This window comes from Choloepus didactylus, chromosome 11 (assembly GCF_015220235.1).
Source record: "Choloepus didactylus isolate mChoDid1 chromosome 11, mChoDid1.pri, whole genome shotgun sequence".
NCBI classification, from domain to species: domain Eukaryota; kingdom Metazoa; phylum Chordata; class Mammalia; order Pilosa; family Megalonychidae; genus Choloepus; species Choloepus didactylus.
In genome coordinates, this window is record NC_051317.1 from 961,417 (window position 1) to 988,402 (window position 26,986).

Here is a 26,986-nt window from a genome sequence, read left to right on the forward strand (position 1 = left end):
GGCACTAAAAATGTCTTTCCCAGGTGGCTGCATACAAATGGAAAGGCTTATTAAGCATGGTCAAAAATCCTTTTTATAGGTTCATGGTTGATTAACTGAAGAAGCTTGAGGAGGTAACTTTTGCAATTTGGAAATGACACTCTTCATGCAATTATGCTTCCAGCAAAATGGGTCCAGGTTGGAGTGGGGTGGGGGGGAACAGATCAAACTAGTAAATAATTGCAGTATCATTGCATCAGTTTAGCTTAAAGAGCTGACAAACCCTCTCTAAACTCGAAGAACAATTAGTCATTAGGGTCTAGTTTTTCAGCACTGTTAAGCAATTTGTAACCCATTCCTTTTAATAGGGTTAGGCATTACTTAACGACACAGATGCCTTGAAAATTGAAACCTCAAGTTATGAAGCAGCAACCTTGTTCATTACTTTCCGTGATAGGCAAATCATCTATAAAAACAGCGTTTAATGGGCAACCAATGAATAATCAATGGCTCACTTTTCATCTGAGTGTGAAAATGAGAATAATCTAATACAGAGTCCCTCTGGTAAATGGCCCAGTCTTGGGTTCTGCTGCTCTTCAGTGCTGATTTATAAGGTCTTGGAAAGCTGATGTAAACAGATGATCAATGGGACCCATCCCTGCTCATAATAACCCCCAACTGGCTCGCTCCCTCTTTTCCAAGTCTATCCCTTCAGGCTATTAGCTCTGACCAGCTAATTCTTCCCACTGCTCCTGCCTGCTGCTTTTACTCTGGCCATCCGTTCAGTCCAGCCGACTCAGAAGTAATTTTATACGCAGCAGAGAGCGGGTGGAATTGATTTTTCACTCAGCGCTCAGTTCCCATCTGAATAATTATCAATTTTACTGCCTCATAAAGGGAAGAGTCAAAATTTCAAATCAATTCAAAAGAGCTTTTGAGACGATAGAAACTGTGCATAAGAATAGAGGTCAAAGTTGTCAGTGACCTAAGGAGATGATGTCAGATATTACTCTACCCAATAGCTGACATCAGAGGCACTCAAGATGATATAACCTAGTGCTAATGCAAATCATATTTATGCTGACTACCAGAGACCAGTCATTAATATTTAAAATGCTTTCTGAAAGCCTACATTCCAAATAAATAGAATGTTTTCCACTGTTAATAAAGATATATTACTACTTAGTCATTTGCTATAAAGTGAAGGATTACCAAGTATTATTAGCACACAGAAGTTACTTAAACCAACAAACGCATGGTAATTCTGAGTAGAGACAAACTTGATCGTCTCGTCTACCATCACATCATTTGCCCTGCACAGTCTGACGGTATTTTGTCTAGGACCATGGCCTATTATTTTTGCTAAAATTTTCTATCAACTTAAAGTTTCTGCCAAAGTTATGAGATAATACTGTGATTATGGCTGAGCGCTGGCAGGAGTGATTTGGTGGTAGACTTATGCTTGCCATGGTGCGGTGGGGGTGAGTCTAATTCCTGGCCAATCCACAGCTATTTATTTTCTCCAGGGGCTGCATGCTCTAAGCCAGTGGTTTTCAACCTTTTGCATGCTAAAACACCTGAGGACAATGACACACTCCCAACAGTAACCATGGCTACTGCTTTAGAGGTGGGAGGAGGGTCACCTGAATCTTGATAGCATGTATATTTTGAGAAGACCTTCTAGATGAATCTGAGATGTTATCCTCATCAGCTGTTCCCTTGAGAAATCAATGGCATGAATGGTAAGGATTTAGGATTTTGGGCCTGATAGACCCTGCCTCGTTCAAATCCCAACGCCATCACTTCACAGTTAATCTCTCCGCACCTCACTTTATTCACATGTAAAATGGGGATGATGATATCCACATTTTAGGGTTGGTGGGCACTAAATAAGAAAATTTTACTGACAATTCCTCCCCTGCCTTGTGACACTCTCTGTTGATTAATTAATCTTGTCTCTCTGTCTCACCTGACAAGAAACTTTTAAGGAGAGAAAATTATGTCTCTCAAGTCTTAATGGCTCTAGCATATACCAAGTCCTCGATAAATAAATAATTGTAAGTTACCTTCCTCTTCCCTTTACCATAACTCCAATGTGAAATAACAGTTCTACGCCTATAGCCCCTTGCCTAGTTACACAAAATCGTAATCACTGCTTACCTCCCCAGGAAAGTAATTGGTAACTGAAACATCACCACAAGTGACATTTACATACTTTCATTTAAATATTAGCAAAAAATGACAACCAGGAAGGAAACCTCTTCCATGGCTGTCTTGTTCTATTTTCATCATTTGTCTACTCAGAGTGACATTTTTCTGCCGATTGCAGGCAACTTATTACCTGGCTAATGATCATGCTATGAGACACTGTTGAAGTGTTTATATTTGCAAACCACAGGCTGTTGTGGATATGAGTTGGCAAAACAAAATAACTAAAATCAGTGTGATGATACTATCTTCTAAATTTAGGGGACTGAAAAAGTATCACAGTGATGGTATCTCCATAGAAAAATGGTATTATTCTCTGAAATATTTCTGGGATGTATATTTACTTTTTATGCATGCTGTTATTATGGTTTTCAGAAATGACTTTTTAAAAACAATATTAAACATGAACCTAACCCATGGTAGGCAGATAGAAAACACATCTGTAAATAAAGAAAAATAAACTGTGGCTCTATTATTTATTAGTTAAATGCTCTTGGGAACATTACCTAACCTATCTGAACCTTGATTTCTTATCTTAAAATGGGAAAAATACCATGATGAGTGAAAAATTCCTAGTTAAAAGTCCTACGTTGCCTGGACTAGAAGCCCAGCAAATGGTAGTTTCCCAATAAGCCAGAGTACTCACAAGGCAAACCTAAGATAACATTATTAGAGCCTCCAGGAAAGAAATCAGAGGTTTAGTGTTTTCAGTTCCAGCCTGGCTCTGTATTTATTTCTCTCAGGCCTCTGAAAGAGCTATCCTCTTTTAGAATTCCGGCTTCAATGAATCTAGGGATTTCTCAAGGGTGGGTAAACGTTGAGGCCAGTGTACTATCCCACTTTCAGGGAAAATAATCCTAAAGAATAACTGGTATAGAGTTCTTGGCAAGACCAGTTGTTCTTAGAGATACCCAGTGTCCAGGATGGTTTCGGGAAAACTCTGTTACCTGCTGCAAGACATCTGGGTTTTGCTGCATAAAGTGTAATAGTCTCTGACCGGCTTGGGTAGCCTCTCTGCATCGAAGTGGCTTCTTGCCCTCTTTCGCTATGTGCTTGAAGAGGTAGGTGACAATGTAGTCTAAACTGGTACAGCAGCTGGAGAAAACAACTGTATCTGCACAAACAAAAAATGAGAATTCATTATCATTACTGAAGTGTTTGCTTCACCTGATTAATTATAATGCTTCTATTAAAAATGACTTTCTGGTTTCAAAGCACTTTTGTCAAACTATAAATTCCTTGAGGGTAGAGATTTTGCTTTTTTTTTTTTTTTAATCTCCTTAAACCCAGTGTCTACCACAGGGCCTGACATAGAGACATATTAGTAAGTAATGATTCCTCAATTTGTGACTTTAAATTATGACCTTTATTCAAGGCAAGTGATGGTTTATTAAGCATCTACTTGATGCAAAGTGCTCTGCTTCAGGGGTTCAACGTCTACTTTGGTGTACTAGAGCTCATAGGTTAGTATACAAGAAACTGTAGCACATTGCTTTATAAAAATGAGTGACAATGCTGTGAGGATTTCAAGGGAGAGATAATTTGGATGGGGATCAAGGAGAGTTTGGTGGAGGAGGCAGCACCTGTCATGGGCTCTGAAAGATGATTTCAGTGAGACATAAGGAAGTATATTTTTTCAGTAGAGATACATTAACATGAGGTAACATTGTGTAGCAGGAAAAGCATGGAGTTTGAAGTCAGACAGCTCTGGTTTCAAATCCTATCTTTCCCAATTACTTGCTGTAGTGTTATTTTGAAAAAGTCACTTAATCTTTCTCATCATTTGTAAAATACCTTGCAGAGTTATATGAGAAAAAAACAATGAGAAATACATCAGTAATAAAAATAGCTGATATTTATTGAGAGGTTATTATGTGTTAGTTATTGCCTTGGGATGCTTTACATTGACTATTACATTTTTTCTTCACAACAGAATTATAATAGTTACTATTATCATCTCCATTTTACAGTTGAGGACACTGAGGCTTACAGAGATCAATTGACTTGTCCAGTGTCAAACAGATGGAAGATAGTAGAGCCATTGTATTAAAATAAACAAGGAGTTGGACTCTGAATTTCTAACCTCGACCGCACATTAAAATTAGGTATTAAGCAAAAATATATGTAATTATATACAACCAGAAGTCTTAAAACATGATGGGCACTCAAAAAATGGTAGTTAATACTGATTTGACTTCAGTAGTGAAGAGAAGAGGGTGTGTTCAGGAGTAGGCCTTTTGGTTTGAGAGAAAGAATGTGTAGGAGAGTCATATGAGAACAGGTTGACAACTTAGGTAGGCGTCTTATCAGGGGCATCCAAGACTGGGCTGAGACATTTACATTTGGAAGGCAAGAGAGGTATTATTGAAGGATTTCTGAGCGAGTAAGTGACATGACAGAGCAACCATTTGTTGAGGATCTCCTTTGTACACAAAAATCATCATCTCGTTTACCTCTAGCAACTACTTTATATGGTAGGTATACCATATAAAGAAAAAACAGAAGCTCAAAGATTAAGTAGCTTACCCAAAGGCCATAGCTTTGATTCATTATATGACCCTGCCCAGATTTTTTGGCTATTGGTAACATTTGGATACCATCCCTGGGAGTTTATGATATGACCAAGAGAAACAACTAAAAATGGCAAATATGGTAGACTCAGAAGAGGGGAAGAAGCAGACTGGGAGAGCAGGGTTGGGAACCAGTAGATCATAAATTCCCTAAGGGAATAAATAGCTTCTTATTCATCTTATTCATTTCTGAGGCTCTGAGACACATGTATGTTCATCATAGATTAGAGGTGAAATATTAGCTGAATTAATTGAAGAATTGGTCAACAAAGATAAACCGAGAAGGTTTTCCAGAGAGGAAATTCTTGAGTTTTAGCACTAGTACCTAGGATTGATATAACACTACAATTTAAAAACTCTTTCACATATGTCATTTCAGAAATGTCATGGTAAATAAAAAGAGGGAGGTTTGGGGACAAGTTTTGAAACACAGACAAATAACATTTAAAGTGGAGGATAATGATAGCTGATACAGGATCATCAAGGATTGAGTGAAGGTCTAAAAGACTGGCATGGAAAATAGTTTTAGAAAAACTGAAAAGCTATACAGCTTCAAAGAAAGGAGCTTTCTTATTTCCTAAATCTATGGTATTTGAGGTGAGAGGTAACTGGGTTATCTTGTAGAAAAGGGAACTTTGGCTTTAGAATCCTGGGAGACACCACAGTGTATCGGAAAACATACAAGCCCAGAAGTCAGACAGAGACTTGTTGAGCTTGGCTACTTTTCTCTTTTCCTTCACATTCCTACCTTCGGAAGTATAATCATGAAAGTAAATAGATTAAGTAACTTAACATCTACAAAAGGAAGCAAGCAGGAAATATGTACAGTTTTCCTCATCAGTGAGGAGCAATATGCTATCAATCATTCAAAAACGATAAAGAGTTCACGTAGATTTGGCGACCCCATGCCATGCAGGTTGCATTAAAAGGTTCCAATTCTCTGAGTCAGCTGTGGAAAAGCCAGGTAAACACTTCAGACATGAAGACTGGAGCATATATCCTTGAAATAAAAGCAAGGAGAAGAGCTTCCATTATGGCTGATTTATGGTTGGGTCTTTGAAAAGGATAAATGTTATTTCAGTGTAGGTTTAAAAGTGTGGAATCACAAAGATCAAGGGGCATTTGGTAAAAAACAGAATGAATAGTACTATTATTGGTTATTTGTATTCAAATCTTAAGCTATTGTGTTAGATTCAAATAATGAAACCCTCCTGACATAGAAGGATAGGCAGAAGTAATTAATTTTCTTATTTTGTCCTAGTTCTTGGACATGTTCTTTCCTACTATCCTTTCCTTCTGCATGGAACGCATCTCTGTCCCCACCTTGACTGATCTTCAGAGGCCTTCCCTGATCACTTCTAAAAAAGTCACACGTGGTCACTCTGTATCCTCTGCCCTGCTTTAATTCTTTATTTAGCACCTATCTCTACTTGGTATTTCTCATTTGTTTGCCTGTTTATTTACTGAGTTACTCACTGTTTTATCTCTTACTAGAATACAAGGTTCCTGTGAATGGGGAACTTACCTGTCTTGTTCCCGGCGGTAATGCCAAGGTCTAGAATGGTACCCAGCACAATTGATATTTGTTGAATGAATGAGTTGAGAGTCATTACTAAGAGCAGCTTTTTCTAAGCCCTGGGTTTAGTCTCTGTATAAGAGTATGGTGTGTGTGTGCCTGTGTGTGTGGGAGGTGGGGTGAATGGGTGATTGAAAAGATTGAAAATATAATCCTGTTTCTATTCACCTTTTTCCTGGCATGAACTAAAATGATAATGAATGATGATTAAATAATTTTTTATGCCATGTTAATATATTATGCTAGTCACCACTCTAGCACTGATTCATCTTCTCTGTACCTCTGTCTCAGATTTTCACTGAGGCTACAGCAGAACTGAAACTTGCCTACAACCCAAACAATATCTATAAATATCCCTTTTTTTTTTTTGCAAATTTATCATTGTTAGAAAAATATAAATCAAAGGGGATACTTTTAACATTCTAAACAATCCTCTTTCTTTAATACTCAGGGACAATTTACCTGACAGAGTTATCCAATGGTTACAATGCCAATTTGCAATAATACTAGAGGCTGAAGATAAAATCACAGCTACAAGGGAAACCATTTTTACCAGGCATTGAACCATCAAAGTTGTAACCTATATCAGGTAGATCTAGCAGAGTACTGTGGTAGAGAAGAATGGCTTTTGGAGTTAGAGACTCATAGATCAGGAATTTAGGACAAGCATACTTTTGTTTTACTGCACTTTGCAGATATTGCTTTTTTTTTTTTTTTACAAATTAAAGTTTGTGGCAACCCTGTGTTGAGCAAGTCTATTGGTCTACTGGTGCCATTCTTCCAAGGGCATGTGCTTACTTCGTGTCTTTGTGTCACATTTTGGTAATTCTTGCAACATTTCAAACTTTTTCATTATTATTATATCTGTTATAGTGATCTGTTATCAGTGACTGCTTTGGGGTGCCATGGACTGTGCCCATATAGACAGCAAACTTAATCATTAAATGTTGTGTATGTTCTGACTGCTTCACCAACTGGCCATTCCCCTGTCTCTCTCCCCATCTTCAGGCCTCCCTATTCTCTGCGTTGCAACATATTTAAATTAGGCCAATTAAAACCCTCAATGGCCCCTAAGTGTTCAACTGAAAGGAAGAGTTGCACGTCCCTCACTTCAAATCAGAAGCTAGAAAAGATTACGTTAAGTGAAGAAGGCATGTTTAAAGCCAAGGCAGACCAAAAGTTAGGCCTCTTCCACCCAGTTAGCCAAGCTGTGAGTGCAAAGGAAAAGTTCTTGAAGAAAATTAAAGATGCTACTCCAGTGAACACATGAATCATAAGAAAGCAAAACAGCCTCACTGCTGAGATAAAGAAAGTTTTAGTGGTCTGGATAGAAGCTCAAACCAGCCACAACATTCCCTCAAACCAAAGCCCAATGTAGAGCAAGGCCCTAACTCTCTTCAATTCTATGAAGGCTGAAAATGGTGATGAATAGTTGCAGAGGAAAAGCTGGAAGCTAGCAGAGATTGGTTCACGAAGTTTAAGGAAAGAAGTTGTTGACATAACATACAAGTGCAAGGTGAAGCAGCAAGTACTGATGTAGAAACTGCAGCAAGTTATCCAGAAGATCCAGTTAAGATCACTGATGAAAGTGGCTACCCTAAACAACAGATTTTCAATGTAGATGAAACAGCCTTCTATTGGAAGAAGGACTTTCATAGCTAGATAGAAGTCAATGCCTGGCTTCAAAGCTTGAAAGGACAGACTAACTCTCTTGTTAAGGGCTAACACAGTTGGTGACTTAAGTTGAAGCCAAGGCTCATTTACCATTCCAAAAATCCTAGTGCTTTTAAGAATTATGCTACATTTACTCTGTCTGTGTTCTATTAATGGAACAGTAAAGCCTGGATGACAGTGTATCTGTTTACAACATGGTTTACTGAATATTTTAAGCCCATTGTTGAGACCCACTGCTCAGAAAAAAATATTCCTTTCAAAACATTATTGCTCATTGACAATATACCTAGCCTCCCAAGAGCTCTGATGGAGATGTACAGCACAATGAGATTAATGTTTTCATGCCTGCTAACACAACATCCATTCTGCAGCCCATAGATCAAGGAGTAATTTTGACTTTCAAGTCTTATTATTTAAGAAATACATTTTGTAAGGCTATAGCTGCCATAGATAGCGATTCCTCTGATGGATCTGAACAAAGTCAATTGAAAACCTTCTGGAAAGGATTCACCATACTAGACAGTATTAAAAACATTTGTGATTCATGGGAGGAGACTGAAATATCGATATTAAGAGGAGTCTGGAAGAAGTTGATTCCAACCATTATGGATGACTTTGAGAGGTTCAAGAGCTCAGTGGAGGAAGTAACTGCAGACGTGGTGGAAACAGGAAGAGCATTAGCATTAAGTGGAGCCTGAAGATGTGACAGAATTGCTGCAATCTCATGATAAACTTTAATGGATAAGGAGTTGCTTCTTATAGATAAATAAATAGTGGTTTCTTGAGATGGAATCTACTCCTGGTGGAGATGCTGTGAACATTGTCGAAATGAAAATAAAGGATTTAGGATATTACATAAACGCAGTTGATAAAGCAGCAGCAGAGTTTCAGAGGACTGACTCCAATTTTGAAAAGAAGTTCTACTATGGGTAAAATGCTATCAAACAGCATCACATGGTACAGAGAAATCTTTTGTGACAGAAAAAGTCAGTATGTGGCCAACTTCATTGCTGTCTTATTTTAAGAAATTGCCACAGCCACCCCAACCTCCAGCAACCACCACCCTGATCAGTCAGCAGCCATCAACATCGAGGCAAGACCCTCCACCAGCAAAAAGATTACAACTTGCCAGATGATGGTCAGCATTTTATAGCAATAAAGCATTTTTAAATTAAATTATGTACATTGTTTTTTAGACATAATGCTGTTACACACTTACTATAGTGTAAACATAACTTTTACATGCACTGGAAAACCAAAAAATTTGTGTGACTCACTCTATTGTGATATTTGCTTTATTGTGGTATCTGGTGTCTGGAATTGAACCTACAATATTTCCAAGGTATACCTGTAGTTGTTTGACCTTAGGCAAGCTGTTTCAGTTCTAAGTCACAGCTTACTCATCTGTATAATGAAATAATATTACCTAATTAATTCACTCAAAAAATATTTATTGAGTACTTACTATTTGCTAGGCACTAGGAATAAAGTGGTGATCAAGATATAGTTCATGAGTGACATTGTCAACAAGGTGACATAAGATATCCTCTGGAAAAGTCTCTCCTCAGATACAACTAATAAAAGGACAAACCTTACTCGCTTGGCATGCTGGCATATGAGAGAGACAGGAGAAGGACTCAACAAATGCAAAATCAAAGAAAAAGGAGGAAAAAAACACTGAGTAAGTGTAGGAGATTTATGAACTGGACCTGCCAGTCTGGACACTTCCCTCTCACTCAATTCTGTGTGGTTTAAAAGTCACACAGCGGCAGCACAACCCGGGTTTCTCCTGCTGTGGATATGGACCATGGAACCACTGACAGCAGCGAGTTAGAACTCCATGCATATCCAGGCTCAGGGACCCAAGTCTGCAGAGAACAGGATGGAACACAAGTGAGAGCCACAAACAAAAGCGCTTCCAGGAAATAAAAGAGAACCAGGCAGAACTGTTGGCAAGAGGTGCACACACTCAACCCAGACTCTGATTGCTGGCACACTTAACCAAAAAATGGATCTTTTTGGATTGACCCCCATCTGGCTTCCTGGGGTGGGATACCTTAATGGGGAAGTAAGTGGAGGCAGAAAACATTCATAGAAAAAAAAAAAGGGGGGGGGGCAACTGAACTGCCGTAAGTCAGGACCGGTCCCAGACTGAAAAGTGTAGTGAAAAGAGGGCACTGAGTAAGGAAGACAAGTTAAACAAATCCCAGGAGCTGGGGAGAAAATTCTGCACAGAAAGAAACAGAAAAGCTCAGGATTCCCACAGAAGGAACAGAGGAAAGGAAGCTTTCTTTTGGAGGTGAAACAATTGCACATAAAAGGGTAATCTCGAAAGTTGTACTGCATATCTAGGACAAGAATCAAATGCAGAAACCTGAGGAAACTTGAACAAACATGGGCTACTCTTGTCCAGTATAAGTTGAAGCAAGTATCAAAGAAGAGCCCTAACACATAGACAATCTAAAATAAAATTCTGGGCAAGATGGAGAAACTGATTTTCAGAGTTAGCACATCGAAATAATCGGATGCCCATACATCAGCAAAAAATTACATGCCATTATAAGAAACAGGAAGATATGGCTCAGTAAAGGGAACAAATTAAAACTTCAGAGGAGACACAGACTTGGGAGCAACTAATCAAAGGAGTTCAAACAAATCTCCTAAATCAATTCAAGAAGATGAAGGAAAATATGACAGAAATAAACTAATGGTGAATGTGGAACTGAAGAATATTAAGAAGACAATGTATGAACAAAAAGAAGAATTAGAAAGTGTGAAAAGAAGCATAATGGAAATGGGGATAAAATGCACAATAATGGAGATTAAAAATACACTAGATGCACATAACAGTATATTTGAACAGGCAGAAGAAAGACTCAGTGAACTAGAAGACAGGACAATTGAAATCATACAGTCAGAAGAACAGATAGAGCAGAGTAGAAGAAATCAAGTAGTGTCTAAGGGATCTGAGTGACAGCATGAAGCATACAAACATTTGCATCATCACGGGTGTCCCATAAGGAGAAGAGAAGGGAAAAGGGGCAGAAAGGATATTTGAAGAAATAATGGCTGAAAATTTCCCACCTCCTACGAAAAACATAAATACACATGTCCAAGAAGAGCAACGTACTACAAACAGAATACACCCTAATGGACCCAATTCGAGACATATACTTAGCAGAATGACAAACACCAAAGATAAAGAATGAATTCTGAAAGCAGCAAGGGAAAAGTGATTTGTCACATACAAGGCATCCACAATAGGACTAAGTGCCAATTTCTCATCAGAAACCTTGGAGGCGAGGAGGCAGTGGTATATCTTTAAGGTACTGAAAGAGAAAAACTGCCAGCCCCAAATTCTTTATCCGGCAAAACTGTCCTTCAAAAATAAGGTGAGTTAAAAATAGTCACAGATAAACAGAAACTGAGACAGTTCATCACCAAAAGACCTTCCCTGTAAGAATGGTTAAAAAAGAGTTCTTCAGGTTGAAAAGAAAAGACAGGAGAGAGTGGCTTGGAGCTCATGAAGAAGTGAAGATTTTCAGTAAAGGTAACTAAATGGGTAAATACAAAACCCAATAGCACCGTATTCTCAATATCTAACTCTATTCTTTAATTCCTGTAAGAGTTAGAATAAGAAAAAGTCATATTTCTTGATAATGGACAGGCAAACATAAAGAGGAGATGTGGTACAAAAAACAAGGTAAAGAAGGGAGACAGAGGGATATGGAAGCAGAGAACATGTATGCTATTGAAGTTAAGTTAGTATCTTTCCAAAGTAGTAGGTTATACACATTGGTTGTGTAATACAAAGCCCAGGGTAACCACAAAGAAAGTATCTAAAGAATATACAGAAACAGAAATGAGAAAGGATTCAGCCAGATACATCACAAAAGGTCAACTATACAGAAAAGGAGGCTGCAATAAAGGAAATGAGAGATAAAAGACACAAGACAGATAAAAACCAAAGAACAAAAGGGCTGAAGGAAGTACTGCCTTTACAGTAATAACACTGAATGTTAATGGATTAAACTTCCCAATCAAAAGACACAGATAGGCAGAATGGATAAAAAGCAGGAACCAACTATAGGTTATTTACAAGAGACTCACCTTAGACCCAAAGACAAATGGGTTGAAAGTGAAAGGATGGAAAAAGATAATCTATGCAAATAGTAACCAAAAGAGAGCTGGATTATCTCTACTAATATTGGACAAAATAGAATTAAGTAAAAAAGCTGTTACAAAGGACAAAGAAGGACCTATATATTTATAAAAGGGTCAATCCACCAAGAAGAAATAATCATACATATTTATGCACCTAACCATGGTGCCCCAAAATATATGAGGCAAACAAACACTGGCAAAACTGAAGGGAGAAATAGACACCCCTACAATAATAGCTGGAGACTTCAGTACAACACTCTATCAATAGATAAAAATATAGACAGAAGATCAATAAGGAAACAGAGAACTTGAACAATATGGTAAATGAACTAGACCTAACACACACACACACACACACACACACACACACACACACACACACACACACACACACACACATATATAATTGCAACCCAAAACAGCAGGATACACATTTTTCTCAAGTCCACATGGATCATTCTACAGGAGAGACTACATGTTGGGTCACAAAACAAGTCTCAATAAATTTAAAAAGACTGAAATTACACAAAGCATTTTCTCTGACTACAATGGAATAAAGCTGGAAATCAATAACAGGCAGAGAACTGGAAAATCCATAATATATGGAAGTTAAATAATAGACTCTCAAATGATCAGTGGGTCAAGGAAGAAATTACAAGGGAAATCAGTAAATAGCGTGAGATGAATGTAAATGAGAACACAACATATCAAACCTATGGGATGCAGCAAAGGCAGTGATGAGAGTAAAATTTATAATCCTAAATGCTTACATTAAAAACGAAGAAAGAGCTAAAATCAAGGACCTAATGCACACCTGAGACATCAGAAAACTAATCCCAAAGCAAAGAGGAGGAAAGAAATAACAAATCTTAGAGTAGAAATAAATGAAATAGAGAACAAAAAAATAGTTTTAAGAAAATGAAAAGTTGATTCTTTGAAAATATCAATAATTAATTGACAAATCTTTAGTAGACTGAAAAGAAAAAAAGAGGCTGCAAATAAATAAAATCAGAAATGAGAGGGAGAACATTATTACTTACCCCACAGAAATAAAAAGGATCATTAGAGGATACTATGAACAACTGTATGCCAACAAATTAGACAACCTAGATGAAACAGAAAAATTCCTAGAAACACACACAAGCAACCTACACTGACTCTAGAAGAAATAGAAGATCTCAAAACACCAATTACAAATAAAGAGATTGAATCAGTCATCAAAAATCTCGCAACAAAGCCCAAAACTCATCAAAAAAACTGAACATGAGGGAACACTACCTAACTCATTCTATGAAGCCAACCAACATCAACCTAAAACCAAAGCCAGATAAGGATACTACAAGAAAAGAAAATTACAGACCCATTTTTCTTATGAATATAAATGCAAAAATTCTCAAGAAAATACTAGTAAATCAAATCCAATAGCATATTAAAAAAATTACAGACCATGATCAAGTGGGATTTATCTTAGGTATGCAAGGGTGATTCAACATAAGAAAACCAATTAATGCAATACACTATATAAACAGAATGAAGGAGAAAAAGAAACACATGATTATCTCAATTGAAACAGAAAAGGCATCTGACAAAATCCAGCACCCTTTCTTGATAAAAACACTTAGAAAAGTAGGAATAGAAGGACACTTCCTCAATATCATAAACGGCGAATATGAAAACTCACTGCTAACATCATACCCAATGGTGACAGACTGAAAGCTTTCCCTCTAAGATCTGGAACAAGACCAGGATACGCACTGGCACCACTGTTATTCAACATTGTACTGTAAGTTCTTGACAGAACAATTAGGCAAGTAAAAGAAATAAAAGGCATCTGGAAGGAAGATGTAAAACTCTATTTGCAGATCACATGATCCTATATATAGAAAGTTCTGAAAAATCTATAACAAAGCACCTAGAGCTAATCAACGAATTCAGCAAAGTGGTGGTGTACAAGATCACCACAAAAAATCAGTAGTGTTTCTTTTCACTAGTAATGAGTAATCTGAGGAGGATCTCAAGAAAAAATTCTATTTACTATAGCAACCAAAAGAATCAAATATGTAGGACTAAATTTAACCAAGAATGTAAAGGACTTATACATGGAAAACTACAAAGCTTTGTTATAAGAAATAAAAGACCTTAATAAATTGAAGGATGTTCCATGCTCATGAACTGGAAGACCAAATATTGTTAAGATGTCAATTCCGCTCAAAATGATTTACAGATTCAACACAATCCCTATCAAAATTCCAACAGTCTTCTTTGTAGAAATGGAAAAGCCAATCATCAAATTTATTTGGAAGGGTAAGGGGCACTGAATAGCCAAAAATATCTTGAAAAAAAAGAACGAAGTTGGAGGAATCACACTTACTGACTTTAAAACTTATTACAAAGCTACAGTGGACAAAACATCATGGTACTGGCACAAGGACAGATATTATAGACCAATGGAAAAAAATTGAGAGTTCAGATACAGATCCTCACATCTATGGTCAATTGATTTTAGACAAGGCTGCCAAGTCCACTCAATTGGGAAAGAATAATCTCTTTAACAAATACTGCTGGAAGAACTGAATATCCTTATGCAAAAGAATGAAGGAATACCCCTATCTCACACCATTTGCAATCAAAATGGATCAAAGACCTAAATATGAGGACCATGACTATAAAATTCATAGATGAAAATGTAGGGAAGTATCTTCAGGATCTTGTGTTAGACAATTGTTTCTTAGACTTTACACCCAAAGCACAAGCAACAAAAGAAATAATAGGTAAATGGGACCTCATCAAAATTAAAAACTTTTTGCTTCAAATGACTTTATCATGAAAGTGGAAAGACAACCTACAATGGGAGAAAACATTTGGAAAACACATATCTGATAAGGGTTTAAAATCCAGAATATATAAATAAATTCTACAACTCAACAATAAAAAGACAACACAATTAAAGAACGGGCAAAGAAATGAACAGACATTTCTCCAAAGAGAATATACATGTGGCCAGAAGGCACATGAAAAGATGCTCAACATCATTAGCTATTACGGAAATGCAAATCAAAACCACAATGAGATACTACTTCACATCCATAGAATGGTTACTATTAAAAAAGAGAAAATTACAAGTGTTGGAGAGGACATGAAAAAATAGGAACACTCATTCATTGCTGGTGGGAATGTAAAATGGTGCAGTTGCTGTGGAAGACAGTTTGGCAGTTCCTCAGAAAGTTGAGTATAGAATTACCATATGACCTGGCAACCCCACTTCCAGGTATATATATCCCAAATTGAAAGGAGGGACTTGAACAGATATTTTCACACTGATGTTCACAGAGTCATTATCCACTATTGCCAAAAGATGGAAGCAACCCAAGTGTCCATTAACCAATGAATGCATAAATAAAATGTGGTATATACATGTGACAACATGGATTGAACCTTAAAGAGATCATATTGATTAAAATAATCCAAACACAAAAGGACAAAGATCTCACTGATAGGAAACAATTAGAATAAGCAAACTCACAATCTAGAATATAGGTTACAGGGCCAGGTTGTGGGTAGGGAATGGTGAGTTAATGATTAAATTGTACAGAGTTTCTATTTGGGTTGATATTAAAGTTTTGGTAATGGATGGTGGTGATGGTAGCACAACATTGTGAATATAATTAACAGCACTGAATTCTAAATGTGAATGTGGTTAAAAGGGGAAAGTTTATGTTTTATATATGTTACTAGAATAGAATTAAAAAAAAGAAATATGGGGCTGTACAAGACAAGCAGTGGACCCTATTGTAAATGATGGACTGTGGTTAATAGCACAACTTTAAGAACGGTTGTTTCACGAATTGTAATAGAGGTACCACATTGGTGCAAGGTGTTGATGATGGGGGTGTATATAGGAACTCTATATTGTATGAATTTTATGCATGACTTTTCTGTAAGTATATAACTTCTCTAATAATAAAAAAAGACATAGTTCTTGTCCTTCAGAAGTTTGCAATCATGGAGGAAATAAGGGCAGACATTACTATTAGAGCATATAACCCAGTTCTGGTATGCGAGGCAATTCTGGGAATGAAATGAGCAAAGAATACATATGAAAACATCTGACAGCATCAGGCCCATACTAGGTGTCCACAGTCACACACTTAGTAAGTGGCAGCACTGCGACTTAAATTCAAGTTAAGTATTCCTTCTGTAATGCCACTTTGTCAAGACTCCCCTGAGAGCCTCATTAAGAATATGGATGGCAGGTCTGACCAAGACCATATTTTGAGCTACAACAATTCAAACCATTGAAGTACTAGTATGATGTGAGACAAAAGAATGTCAAGCCAAACTGTAATAATAAAAGATAACAAGACTTCCACTTCTGCCCATGAAGAATTAACTGCTATGAGTATTGCCTTCCTGACACAAACAACTAGAAAACAGGACAAAATGTATGAAACAAAGGTTCTCAATTATCAGACAACAGACAGCTCTATTAAACTAGAGATGAGGGAAATAGATAAGGCAATAACTATAAGTGATCAAGCTTGTTGCTCAGAAGCAGTTTCCATGCTGTAGGCTACGAGGGGGAATCAAAAGAAAGTCAAGTGGTCTCACTGCATTAAAGAGTAATAGACTGGAGTTTGTGGAGACTGAGGCAGCTAGAACTTGTGGGACAAGAATACTAGAGAGTAAGAGCTGTACAAAGAAAGAGTTCTACAGGCATAACTTGGAGATACTGCGCATTCAGTTCCAGACCACCACAATAAAGTGAGTATCACAATAAAGCAAGCCACAAGAGTTTTTTGGTTTCTCAGCGCATATAAAAACTACATTTACCCTATTCTGTAGTTTATTAAGTTTGCAATAGCATTATGTCTAAAAATTAATGTACATACCTTAATTAAAATGTGACAGAGACAAGAAGTGAGCAACTGCTGTTGGAAAAATGGCACCAATAGACTTTTTCGATGTAGAATTGCCACAACTTTTAATTTATAAAAAAATACAATATCTGCAAAGTGCAATAAAGTGAAATTCAATAAAATGAGGTATGCCTGTAGAGATCTGAAAATTGGTCTTCTCTAATCTTTGAACATGATCTGTGCATATGTGAGAAAAACACCTCAAGGTTGGAGAAAGAACCACTGAAACGGAGTAGGCCAAATAATTCCTGAAGATTACACAGAGCTGGGAATAGGCTGTGGAAGAACTTCATAATACATGGAACACTAGAGTCCTCAGAGGGATTGCACCTTAGTAGTGGGGCTAAATTACTCCAAATAAAGACTGCAATTTGATCTCAAATGGGTCAAACTTATCCAGAAATTACTGCATGCCAGTAGTTAAATCTATGCCAGCAGTGAACTGCAGGCCAGAACAAAACTGAAAACTTTTAAAAAGAATATATCAAAATCCAGCACTGAACAATTAAAATTCACAATCTCTGGTATCCAATCAAAAATAACAGGCATGAATAAATAAGAAAATATGATCTATAGCAAAGAGAAAAATAAATCAATAGAAACAGAGCCAGAAGCGACATTAGTAGACAAGGACCTTAAAATCTTATACATATGCTCAAGATTAAAGGAAAACACAAACCTGAGGAGGATAAAATGGAAGATATAAAAAAGAACAAAATGGAACTTCTAGAGAATAAAAATACAATAACTGAAATGAAAAAATATATGGGGTTAATAGCAGATTAGATATGTAGAAAAAATGATCAGTGAACTTGAAGATATAGCTATAGAAACTACTCAAAGTGAAGCACACAGATAAAAATGTATAAAAAACAATGAACAGGAGGGCGGGGCAAGATGGCAGACTGGTGAGCTGTAAGTTTTAGTTACTCCTCCAGGAAAGTAGGTAAAAAGCCAGGAACTGCGTGGACTGGACACCACAGAGCAATCTGACTTTGGGCAAACTTCATACAACACTCATGAAAACGTGGAACTGCTGAGATCAGCGAAATCTGTAAGTTTTTGCGGCCAGGGGACCCGCGCCCCTCCCTGCCAGGCTCAGTCCCGGGGGAGGAGGGGCTGTCAGCTCCGGGAAGGAGAAGGGAGAACTGCAGTGGCTGCTCTTATCGGAAACTCATTCTACTGATTCAAACTCCAACCATAGATAGACTGAGACCAGACACCAGAGACTCTGAGAGCAGCCAGCCCAGCAGAGAGGAGACAGGCATAGAAAAAAAACAACACGAAAAACTCCAAAATAAAAGCAGAGGATTTTTGGAGTTCTGGTGAACACAGGGAAGGGCGGAGCTCAGGCCTTGAGGCGCATATGCAAATCCCGAAGCAAAGCTGATCTCTCTGCCCTGTGGACCTTTCCTTAATGGCCCTGGTTGCTTTGTCTATTAGCATTTCAATAACCCATTAGATCTCTGAGGAGGGCCGTTTTTTTTTTTTTTTTTTTAAATCCTTTTTTCTTTTTCTAAAACAATTACTCTAGAAGCCCAATACAGAAAGCTTCAAAGAATTGCAATTTGGTCACGTCAAGTCAAGAGCAGAACTAAGAGAGCTCTGAGACAAAAGGCAATAATCCAGTGGCTGAGAAAATTCACTAAACAACACAACTTCCCAAGAAAAGGGGGGTGTCCGCTCACAGCCACCATCCTGGTGGACAGGAAACACTCCTGCCCATCGCCAGCCCCATAGCCCAGAGCTGCCCCAGACAACCCAGTGTGACGGAAGTGCTTCAAATAACAGGCACACACCACAAAACTGGGCGTGGACATTAGCCTTCCCTGCAACCTCAGCTGAATGTCCTAGAGCTGGGAAGGTGGAGCAGTGTGAATTAACAAAGCCCCATTCAGCCATCATTTGAGCAGACTGGGAGCCTCCCTACACAGCACAGCAGCCCAGAACTGCTCTGGGGGGACGGCACTCACCTGTGACATAGCACAGTCATCCCTCAACAGAGGACCCGGGGTGCACAGCCTGGAAGAGGGGCCCACTTGCAACTCTCAGGAGCCATACGCCAATACCAAAGACTTGTGGGTCAGTGGCAGAGACAAACTGTGGCAGGACTGAACTGAAGGATTAGACTATTGCAGCAGCTTTAAAACTCTAGGATCATCAGGGAGATTTGATTGTTAGGGCCACCCCCCCTCCCCGACTGCCCAGAAACACGCCCCACATACAGGGCAGGCAACACCAACTACACACGCAAGCTTGGTACACCAATTGGGCCCCACAAGACTCACTCCCCCAATCACCAAAAAGGCTAAGCAGGGGAGAACTGGCTTGTGGAGAACAGGTGGCTCGTGGACGCCACCTGCTGGTTAGTTAGAGAAAGTGTACTACACGAAGCTGTACATCTGATAAATTAGAGATAAGGACTTCAATTGGTCTACAAACCCTAAAAGAACCCTATCAAGTTCCGCAAATGCCACGAGGCCAAAAACAACAGAAAATTATAAAGCATATGAAAAAACCAGACGATATGGATAACCCAAGCCCAAGCACCCAAATCAAAATACCGGAAGAGACACAGCACCTAGAGCAGCTACTCAAAGAACTAAAGATGAACAATGAGACCATAGTACGGGATATGAAGGAAATCAAGAAGACCCTAGAAGAGCATAAAGAAGACATTGCAAGACTAAATAAAAAAATGGATGATCTTATGGAAATTAAAGAAACTGCTGACCAAATTAAAAAGATTCTGGACACTCATAGTACAAGACTAGAGGAAGTTGAACAACGAATCAGTGACCTGGAAGATGACAGAATGGAAAATGAAAGCATAAAAGAAAGAATGGGGAAAAAAATTGAAAAACTCGAAATGGACCTCAGGGATATGATAGATGATATGAAACGTCCGAATATAAGACTCATTGGTGTCCCAGAAGGGGAAGAAAAGGGTAAAGGTCTAGGAAGAGTATTCAAAGAAATTGTTGGGGAAAACTTCCCAAATCTTCTAAACAACATAAATACACAAATCATAAATGCTCAGCGAACTCCAAATAGAATAAATCCAAAAAAACCCACTCCGAGACATATACTGATCACAATGTCAAACATAGAAGAGAAGGAGCAAGTTCTGAAAGCAGCAAGAGAAAAGCAATTCACCACATACAAAGGAAACAGCATAAGACTAAGTAGTGACTACTCAGCAGCCACCATGGAGGCAAGAAGGCAGTGGCACGATATATTTAAAATTCTGAGTGAGAGGAATTTCCAGCCAAGAATACTTTATCCAGCAAAGCTCTCCTTCAAATTTGAGGGAGAGCTTAACTTTTTCACAGACAAAGAAATGTTGAGAGAATTTGCTAACAAGAGACCTGCCCTACTGGAGATACTCAAGGGAGCCCTACAGACAGAGAAACAAAGACAGGACAGAGAGACTTGGAGAAAGGTTCAGTACTAAAGAGATTCGGTATGGGTACAATAAAGGATATTAATAGAGAGAGGGAAAAATATGGCAAACATAATCCAAAGGATAAGATGGCCAATTCAAGAAATGCCTTCACGGTTTTAACGTTGAATGTAAATGGATTAAACTCCCCAATTAAAAGATATAGATTCGCAGAATGGATCAAAAAAAATGAACCATCAATATGTTGCATACAAGAGACTCATCTTAGACACAGGGACACAAAGAAACTGAAAGTGAAAGGATGGAAAAAAATATTTCATGCAAGCTACAGCCAAAAGAAAGCAGGTGTAGCAATATTAATCTCAGATAAAATAGACTTCAAATGCAGGGATGTTTCGAGAGACAAAGAAGGCCACTACATACTAATAAAAGGGGCAATTCAGCAAGAAGAAATAACAATCATAAATGTCTATGTACCCAATCAAGGTGCCACAAAATACATGAGAGAAACACTGGCAAAACTAAAGGAAGCAATTGATGTTTCCACAATAATTGTGGGAGACTTCAACACATCACTCTCTCCTATAGATAGATCAACCAGACAGAAGACCAATAAGGAAACTGAAAACCTAAACAATCTGATAAATGAATTAGATTTAACAGACATATACAGGACATTACATCCCAAATCACCAGGATACACATACTTTTCTAGTGCTCACGGAACTTTCTCCAGAATAGATCATATGCTGGGACATAAAACAAGCCTCAATAAATTTAAAAAGATTGAAATTATTCAAAGCACATTCTCTGACCACAATGGAATACAATTAGAAGTCAATAACCATCAGAGACTTAGAAAATTCACAAATACCTGGAGGTTAAACAACACACTCCTAAACAATCAGTGGGTTAAAGAAGAAATAGCAAGAGAAATTGCTAAATATATAGAGATGAACAAAAATGAGAACACAACATACCAAAACCTATGGGATGCAGCAAAAGCAGTGCTAAGGGGGAAATTTATAGCACTAAACGCATATATTAAAAAGGAAGAAAGAGCCAAAATCAAAGAACTAATGGATCAACTGAAGAAGCTAGAAAATGAACAGCAAACCAATCCTAAACCAAGTAGAAGAAAAGAAATAACAAGGATTAAAGCAGAAATAAATGACATAGAGAACAAAAAAACAATAGAGAGGATAAATATCACCAAAAGTTGGTTCTTTGAGAAGATCAACAAGATTGACAAGCCCCTAGCTAGACTGACAAAATCAAAAAGAGAGAAGACCCATATCAACAAAATAATGAATGAAAAAGGTGACATAACTGCAGATCCTGAAGAAATTAAAAAAATTATAAGAGGATATTATGAACAACTGTATGGCAACAAACTGGATAATGTAGAGGAAATGGACAATTTCCTGGAAACATATGAACAACCTAGACTGACCAGAGAAGAAATAGAAGACCTCAACCAACCCATCACAAGCAAAGAGATCCAATCAGTCATCAAAAATCTTCCCACAAATAAATGCCCAGGGCCAGATGGCTTCACAGGGGAATTCTACCAAACTTTCCAGAAAGAACTGACACCAATCTTACTCAAACTCTTTCAAAACATTGAAAAAAATGGAACACTACCTAACTCATTTTATGAAGCTAACATCAATCTAATACCAAAACCAGGCAAAGATGCTACAAAAAAGGAAAACTACCGGCCAATCTCCCTGATGAATATAGATGCAAAAATCCTCAACAAAATACTTGCAAATCGAATCCAAAGACACATTAAAAAAATCATACACCATGACCAAGTGGGGTTCATTCCAGGCATGCAAGGATGGTTCAACATAAGAAAAACAATCAATGTATTACAACACATTAACAAGTCAAAAGGGAAAAATCAATTGATCATCTCAATAGATGCTGAAAAAGCATTTGACAAAATCCAACATCCCTTTTTGATAAAAACACTTCAAAAGGTAGGAATTGAAGGAAACTTCCTCAACATGATAAAGAGCATATATGAAAAACCCACAGCCAGCATAGAACTCAATGGTGAGAGACTGAAAGCCTTCCCTCTAAGATCAGGAACAAGACAAGGATGCCCGCTGTCACCACTGTTATTCAACATTGTGCTGGAAGTGCTAGCCAGGGCAATCCAGCAAGACAAAGAAATAAAAGGCATCCAAATTGGAAAAGAAGAAGTAAAACTGTCATTGTTTGCAGATGATATGATCTTATATCTAGAAAACCCTGAGAAATCAACGATACACCTACTAGAGCTAATAAACAAATTTAGCAAAGTAGCGGGATACAAGATTAATGCACATAAGTCAGTAATGTTTCTATATGCTAGAAATGAACAAACTGAAGAGACACTCAAGAAAAAGATACCATTTTCAATAGCAACTAAAAAAATCAAGTACCTAGGAATAAACTTAACCAAAGATGTAAAAGACCTATACAAAGAAAACTACATAACTCTACTAAAAGAAATAGAAGGGGACCTGAAAAGATGGAAAAATATTCCATGTTCATGGATAGGAAGGCTAAATGTCATTAAGATGTCAATTCTACCCAAACTCATCTAGAGATTCAATGCAATCCCAATCAAAATTCCAACAACCTACTTTGCAGACTTGGATAAGCTAGTTATCAAATTTATTTGGAAAGGGAAGATGCCTCGAATTGCTAAAGACACTCTAAAAAAGAAAAACGAAGTGGGAGGACTTACACTCCCTGACTTTGAAGCTTATTATAAAGCCACAGTTGCCAAAACAGCATGGTACTGGCACAAAGATAGACATATAGATCAATGGAATCGAATTGAGAATTCAGAGATAGACCCTCAGATCTATGGCCGACTGATCTTTGATAAGGCCCCCAAAGTCACCGAACTGAGCCATAATGGTCTTTTCAACAAATGGGGCTGGGAGAGTTGGATATCCATATCCAAAAGAATGAAAGAGGACCCCTACCTCACCCCCTACACAAAAATTAACTCAAAATGGACCAAAGATCTCAATATAAAAGAAAGTACCATAAAACTCCTAGAAAATAATGTAGGAAAACATCTTCAAGACCTTGTATTAGGAGGCCACTTCCTAGACTTTACACCCAAAGCACAAGCAACAAAAGAGAAAATAGATAAATGGGAACTCCTCAAGCTTAGAAGTTTCTGCACCTCAAAGGAATTTCTCAAAAAGGTAAAGAGGCAGCCAACTCAATGGGAAAAAATTTTTGGAAACCATGTATCTGACAAAAGACTGATATCTTGCATATACAAAGAAATCCTACAACTCAATGACAATAGTACAGACAGCCCAATTATAAAATGGGCAAAAGATATGAAAAGACAGTTCTCTGAAGAGGAAATACAAATGGCCAAGAAACACATGAAAAAATGTTCAGCTTCACTAGCTATTAGAGAGATGCAAATTAAGACCACAATGAGATACCGTCTAACACCGGTTAGAATGGCTGCCATTAAACAAACAGGAAACTACAAATGCTGGAGGGGATGTGGAGAAATTGGAACTCTTATTCATTGTTGGTGGGACTGTATAATGGTTCAGCCACTCTGGAAGTCAGTCTGGCAGTTCCTTAGAAAACTAGATATAGAGCTACCATTCGATCCAGCGATTGCACTTCTCGGTATATACCCGGAAGATCGGAAAGCAGTGACACGAACAGATATCTGCACGCCAATGTTCATAGCAGCATTATTCACAATTGCCAAGAGATGGAAACAACCCAAATGTCCTTCAACAGATGAGTGGATAAATAAAATGTGGTATATACACACGATGGAATACTACGTGGCAGTAAGAAGGAACGATCTGGTGAAACATATGACAACATGGATGAACCTTGAAGACATAATGCTGAGCGAAATAAGCCAGGCACAAAAAGAGAAATATTACATGCTACCACTAATGTGAACTTTGAAAAATGTAAAACAAATGGTTTATAATGTAGAATGTAGGGGAACTAGCAGTAGAGAGCAATTAAGGAAGGGGGAACAATAATCCAAGAAGAACAGATAAGCTATTTAACGTTCTGGGGATGCCCAGAAATGACTATGGTCTGTTAATTTCTGATGGATGTAGTAGGAACAAGTTCACTGAAATGTTGCTATATTATGTAACTTTCTTGGGGTAAAGTAGGAACATGTTGGAAGTTAAGCAGTTATCTTAGGTTAGTTGTCTTTTTCTTACTCCCTTGTTATGGTCTCTTTGAAATGTTCTTTTATTGTATGTTTGTTTTCTTTTTAACTTTTTTTTTCATAGAGTTGATTTAAAAAAGAAGGGAAAGTTAAAAAAAAAAAAAAAAGAAAAAAGACAAACAAGGAAAAAAAAAAAAAAGATGTAGTGCCCCCTGGAGGAGCCTGTGGAGAATGCAGGTGTATTCGCCTACCCCACCTCCATGGTTGCTAACATGACCACAGACATAGGGGACTGGTGGTTTGATGGGTTGAGCCCTCTACCATAGGTTTTACCCTTGGGAAGATGGTTGCTGCAAAGGAGAGGCTAGGCCTCCCTGTATTTGTGCCTAGGAGTCTCCTCCTGAATGCCTCTTTGTTGCTCAGATGTGGCCCTCTCTCTCTGGCTAAGCCAACTTGAAAGGTGAAATCACTGCCCTCCCCTCTGCGTGGGATCAGACACCCAGGGGAGTGAATCTCCCTGGCAGCGTGGAATATGACTCCCGGGGAGGAATGTAGACCCGGCATCGTGGGATGGAGAACATCTTCTTGACCAAAAGGGGGATGTGAAGGGAAATGAAATAAGCTTCAGTGGCAGAGAGATTCCAAAACGAGCCGAGAGATCACTCTGGTGGGCACTCTTACGCACACTTTAGACAACCTTTTTTAGGTTCTAAAGAATTGGGGTAGCTGGTGGTGGATACCTGAAACTATTAAACTACAACCCAGAACCCATGAATCTCGAAGACAGTTGTATAAAAATGTAGCTTATGAGGGGTGACAATGGGATTGGGAATGCCATAAGGACCACACTCCACTTTGTCTAGTTTATGGATGGATGTGTAGAAAAGTAGGGGAAGCAAACAAACAGACAAAGGTACCCAGTGTTCTTTTTTACTTCAATTGCTCTTTTTCACTCTAATTTTTATTCTTGTTATTTTTGTGTGTGTGCTAATGAAGGTGTCAGGGATTGATTTAGGTGATGAATGTACAACTATGTAGTGGTACTGTAAACAATCGAAAGTACAATTTGTTTTGTATGAGTGCGTGGTATGTGAGTATATCTCAATAAAATGATGATAAAAAAACAAAACAAAACAAAAAACAATGAACAGAGTACCAATAAGCTATAGGACAACAGCAAGAGTCATAACACACGTGCAGAGTTTCAGAAGGAGTAAGGATAGAGGGAGAGAGCCAGACTGTGATTATTTGAAGACAAACTGTGAAATTTTATTTGAAGATACAGATTGTAAACCTTAGAGCAACCACTAAAAAATAAAGCAATATAGTTAATATATCCATAATGGATATAAAATAGACTCATAAAAAAAAACTCAAATTATTCTAAACCAGAAGAAAGCAGGTAAAATAAAATAAAATAAAAGGAACAAAGACTAGATGGAATAAAGAGAAAACAAACAGCTATATTGTAGATTTACACCGAAACATAATGGTAGATACATTACATGTAAATATTTAAAACACTAGCTAAAAGGCAGAATTTGTTAGATTTGATATAAAAGTATGCCCTGACTGGGGATTCTGGGAAGATGGCGGCATAGAAAGAGGTGGAAGACCTAGTCTCCCCCAGAACAATTCATAAATGAACAAAAAACCAGTAAATAACCTGGAATGGTAGTGGGGAGACAAATGTGACTGTACATTCAACATCCACCGACATGAATTGGGAGGAATGCCCGAGATCACAGCATAAAATCTGTAAGTAAAACTGCGGACCTGCGCTGAGAGCCGAGAACCTAGAGCCGGGAGCCCCTCCCTCATGGAAGCCGCGCCGTGCACTTTCTCAGCCCAGCCCCAAGTGAGGTTTTAGTGATAACAGCTCAATACAGACAGCGAATCCTCAACAAGCAGAGGCTTTTGGTGACGGCTGACCTTGGGAGAATCAGGGGAAATATTCTGTCTCTCGCTCTCTCTCTGTGGAGAAAACCTCAGCTGCTCTCAGCCCACAAGGAGTTGCAGTGGAGACGGCCTCACACAATCTGCATTCTGAGGCGAGCTGAGAGCCCCGCGGCACAGCCAAGCGGCCCAGGGCTTCCCTAGAGGGACGGCACACACTGATGACGTGGGACGGCACACACTGATGACGTTGCACGGCATTTTCTCTCGGCTGAGGGAGGATCGCGGCTGGGAGGCGGGATCCGCTCAGAGAACCCAGAGGTGCTACGCCAAGTCTGGTGGTTTACGGGACACCGAGAGAGAGCTGCCCCTCATCCCTGACCACCCGTGCGCGCGCCCCACATTCAGGGCGGGCGACTCCAGCGGCGC

At 38.3% G+C, this 26,986-nt stretch overlaps 1 protein-coding gene across 2 annotated transcripts in view; it reads right to left on the reverse strand.

Moving 5' to 3' along the window:
* RANBP17 (RAN binding protein 17) overlaps positions 1-26,986 on the reverse strand; it is a 458,652-nt gene that overhangs the window by 25,201 nt on the left and 406,465 nt on the right. For both annotated transcript variants that reach the window (XM_037799252.1, XM_037799251.1), the window contains one exon: positions 3,135-3,301. In XM_037799252.1, coding sequence (XP_037655180.1) covers positions 3,135-3,301 — 167 coding nt within the window. The remainder of the gene's footprint in view (positions 1-3,134; positions 3,302-26,986) is intronic.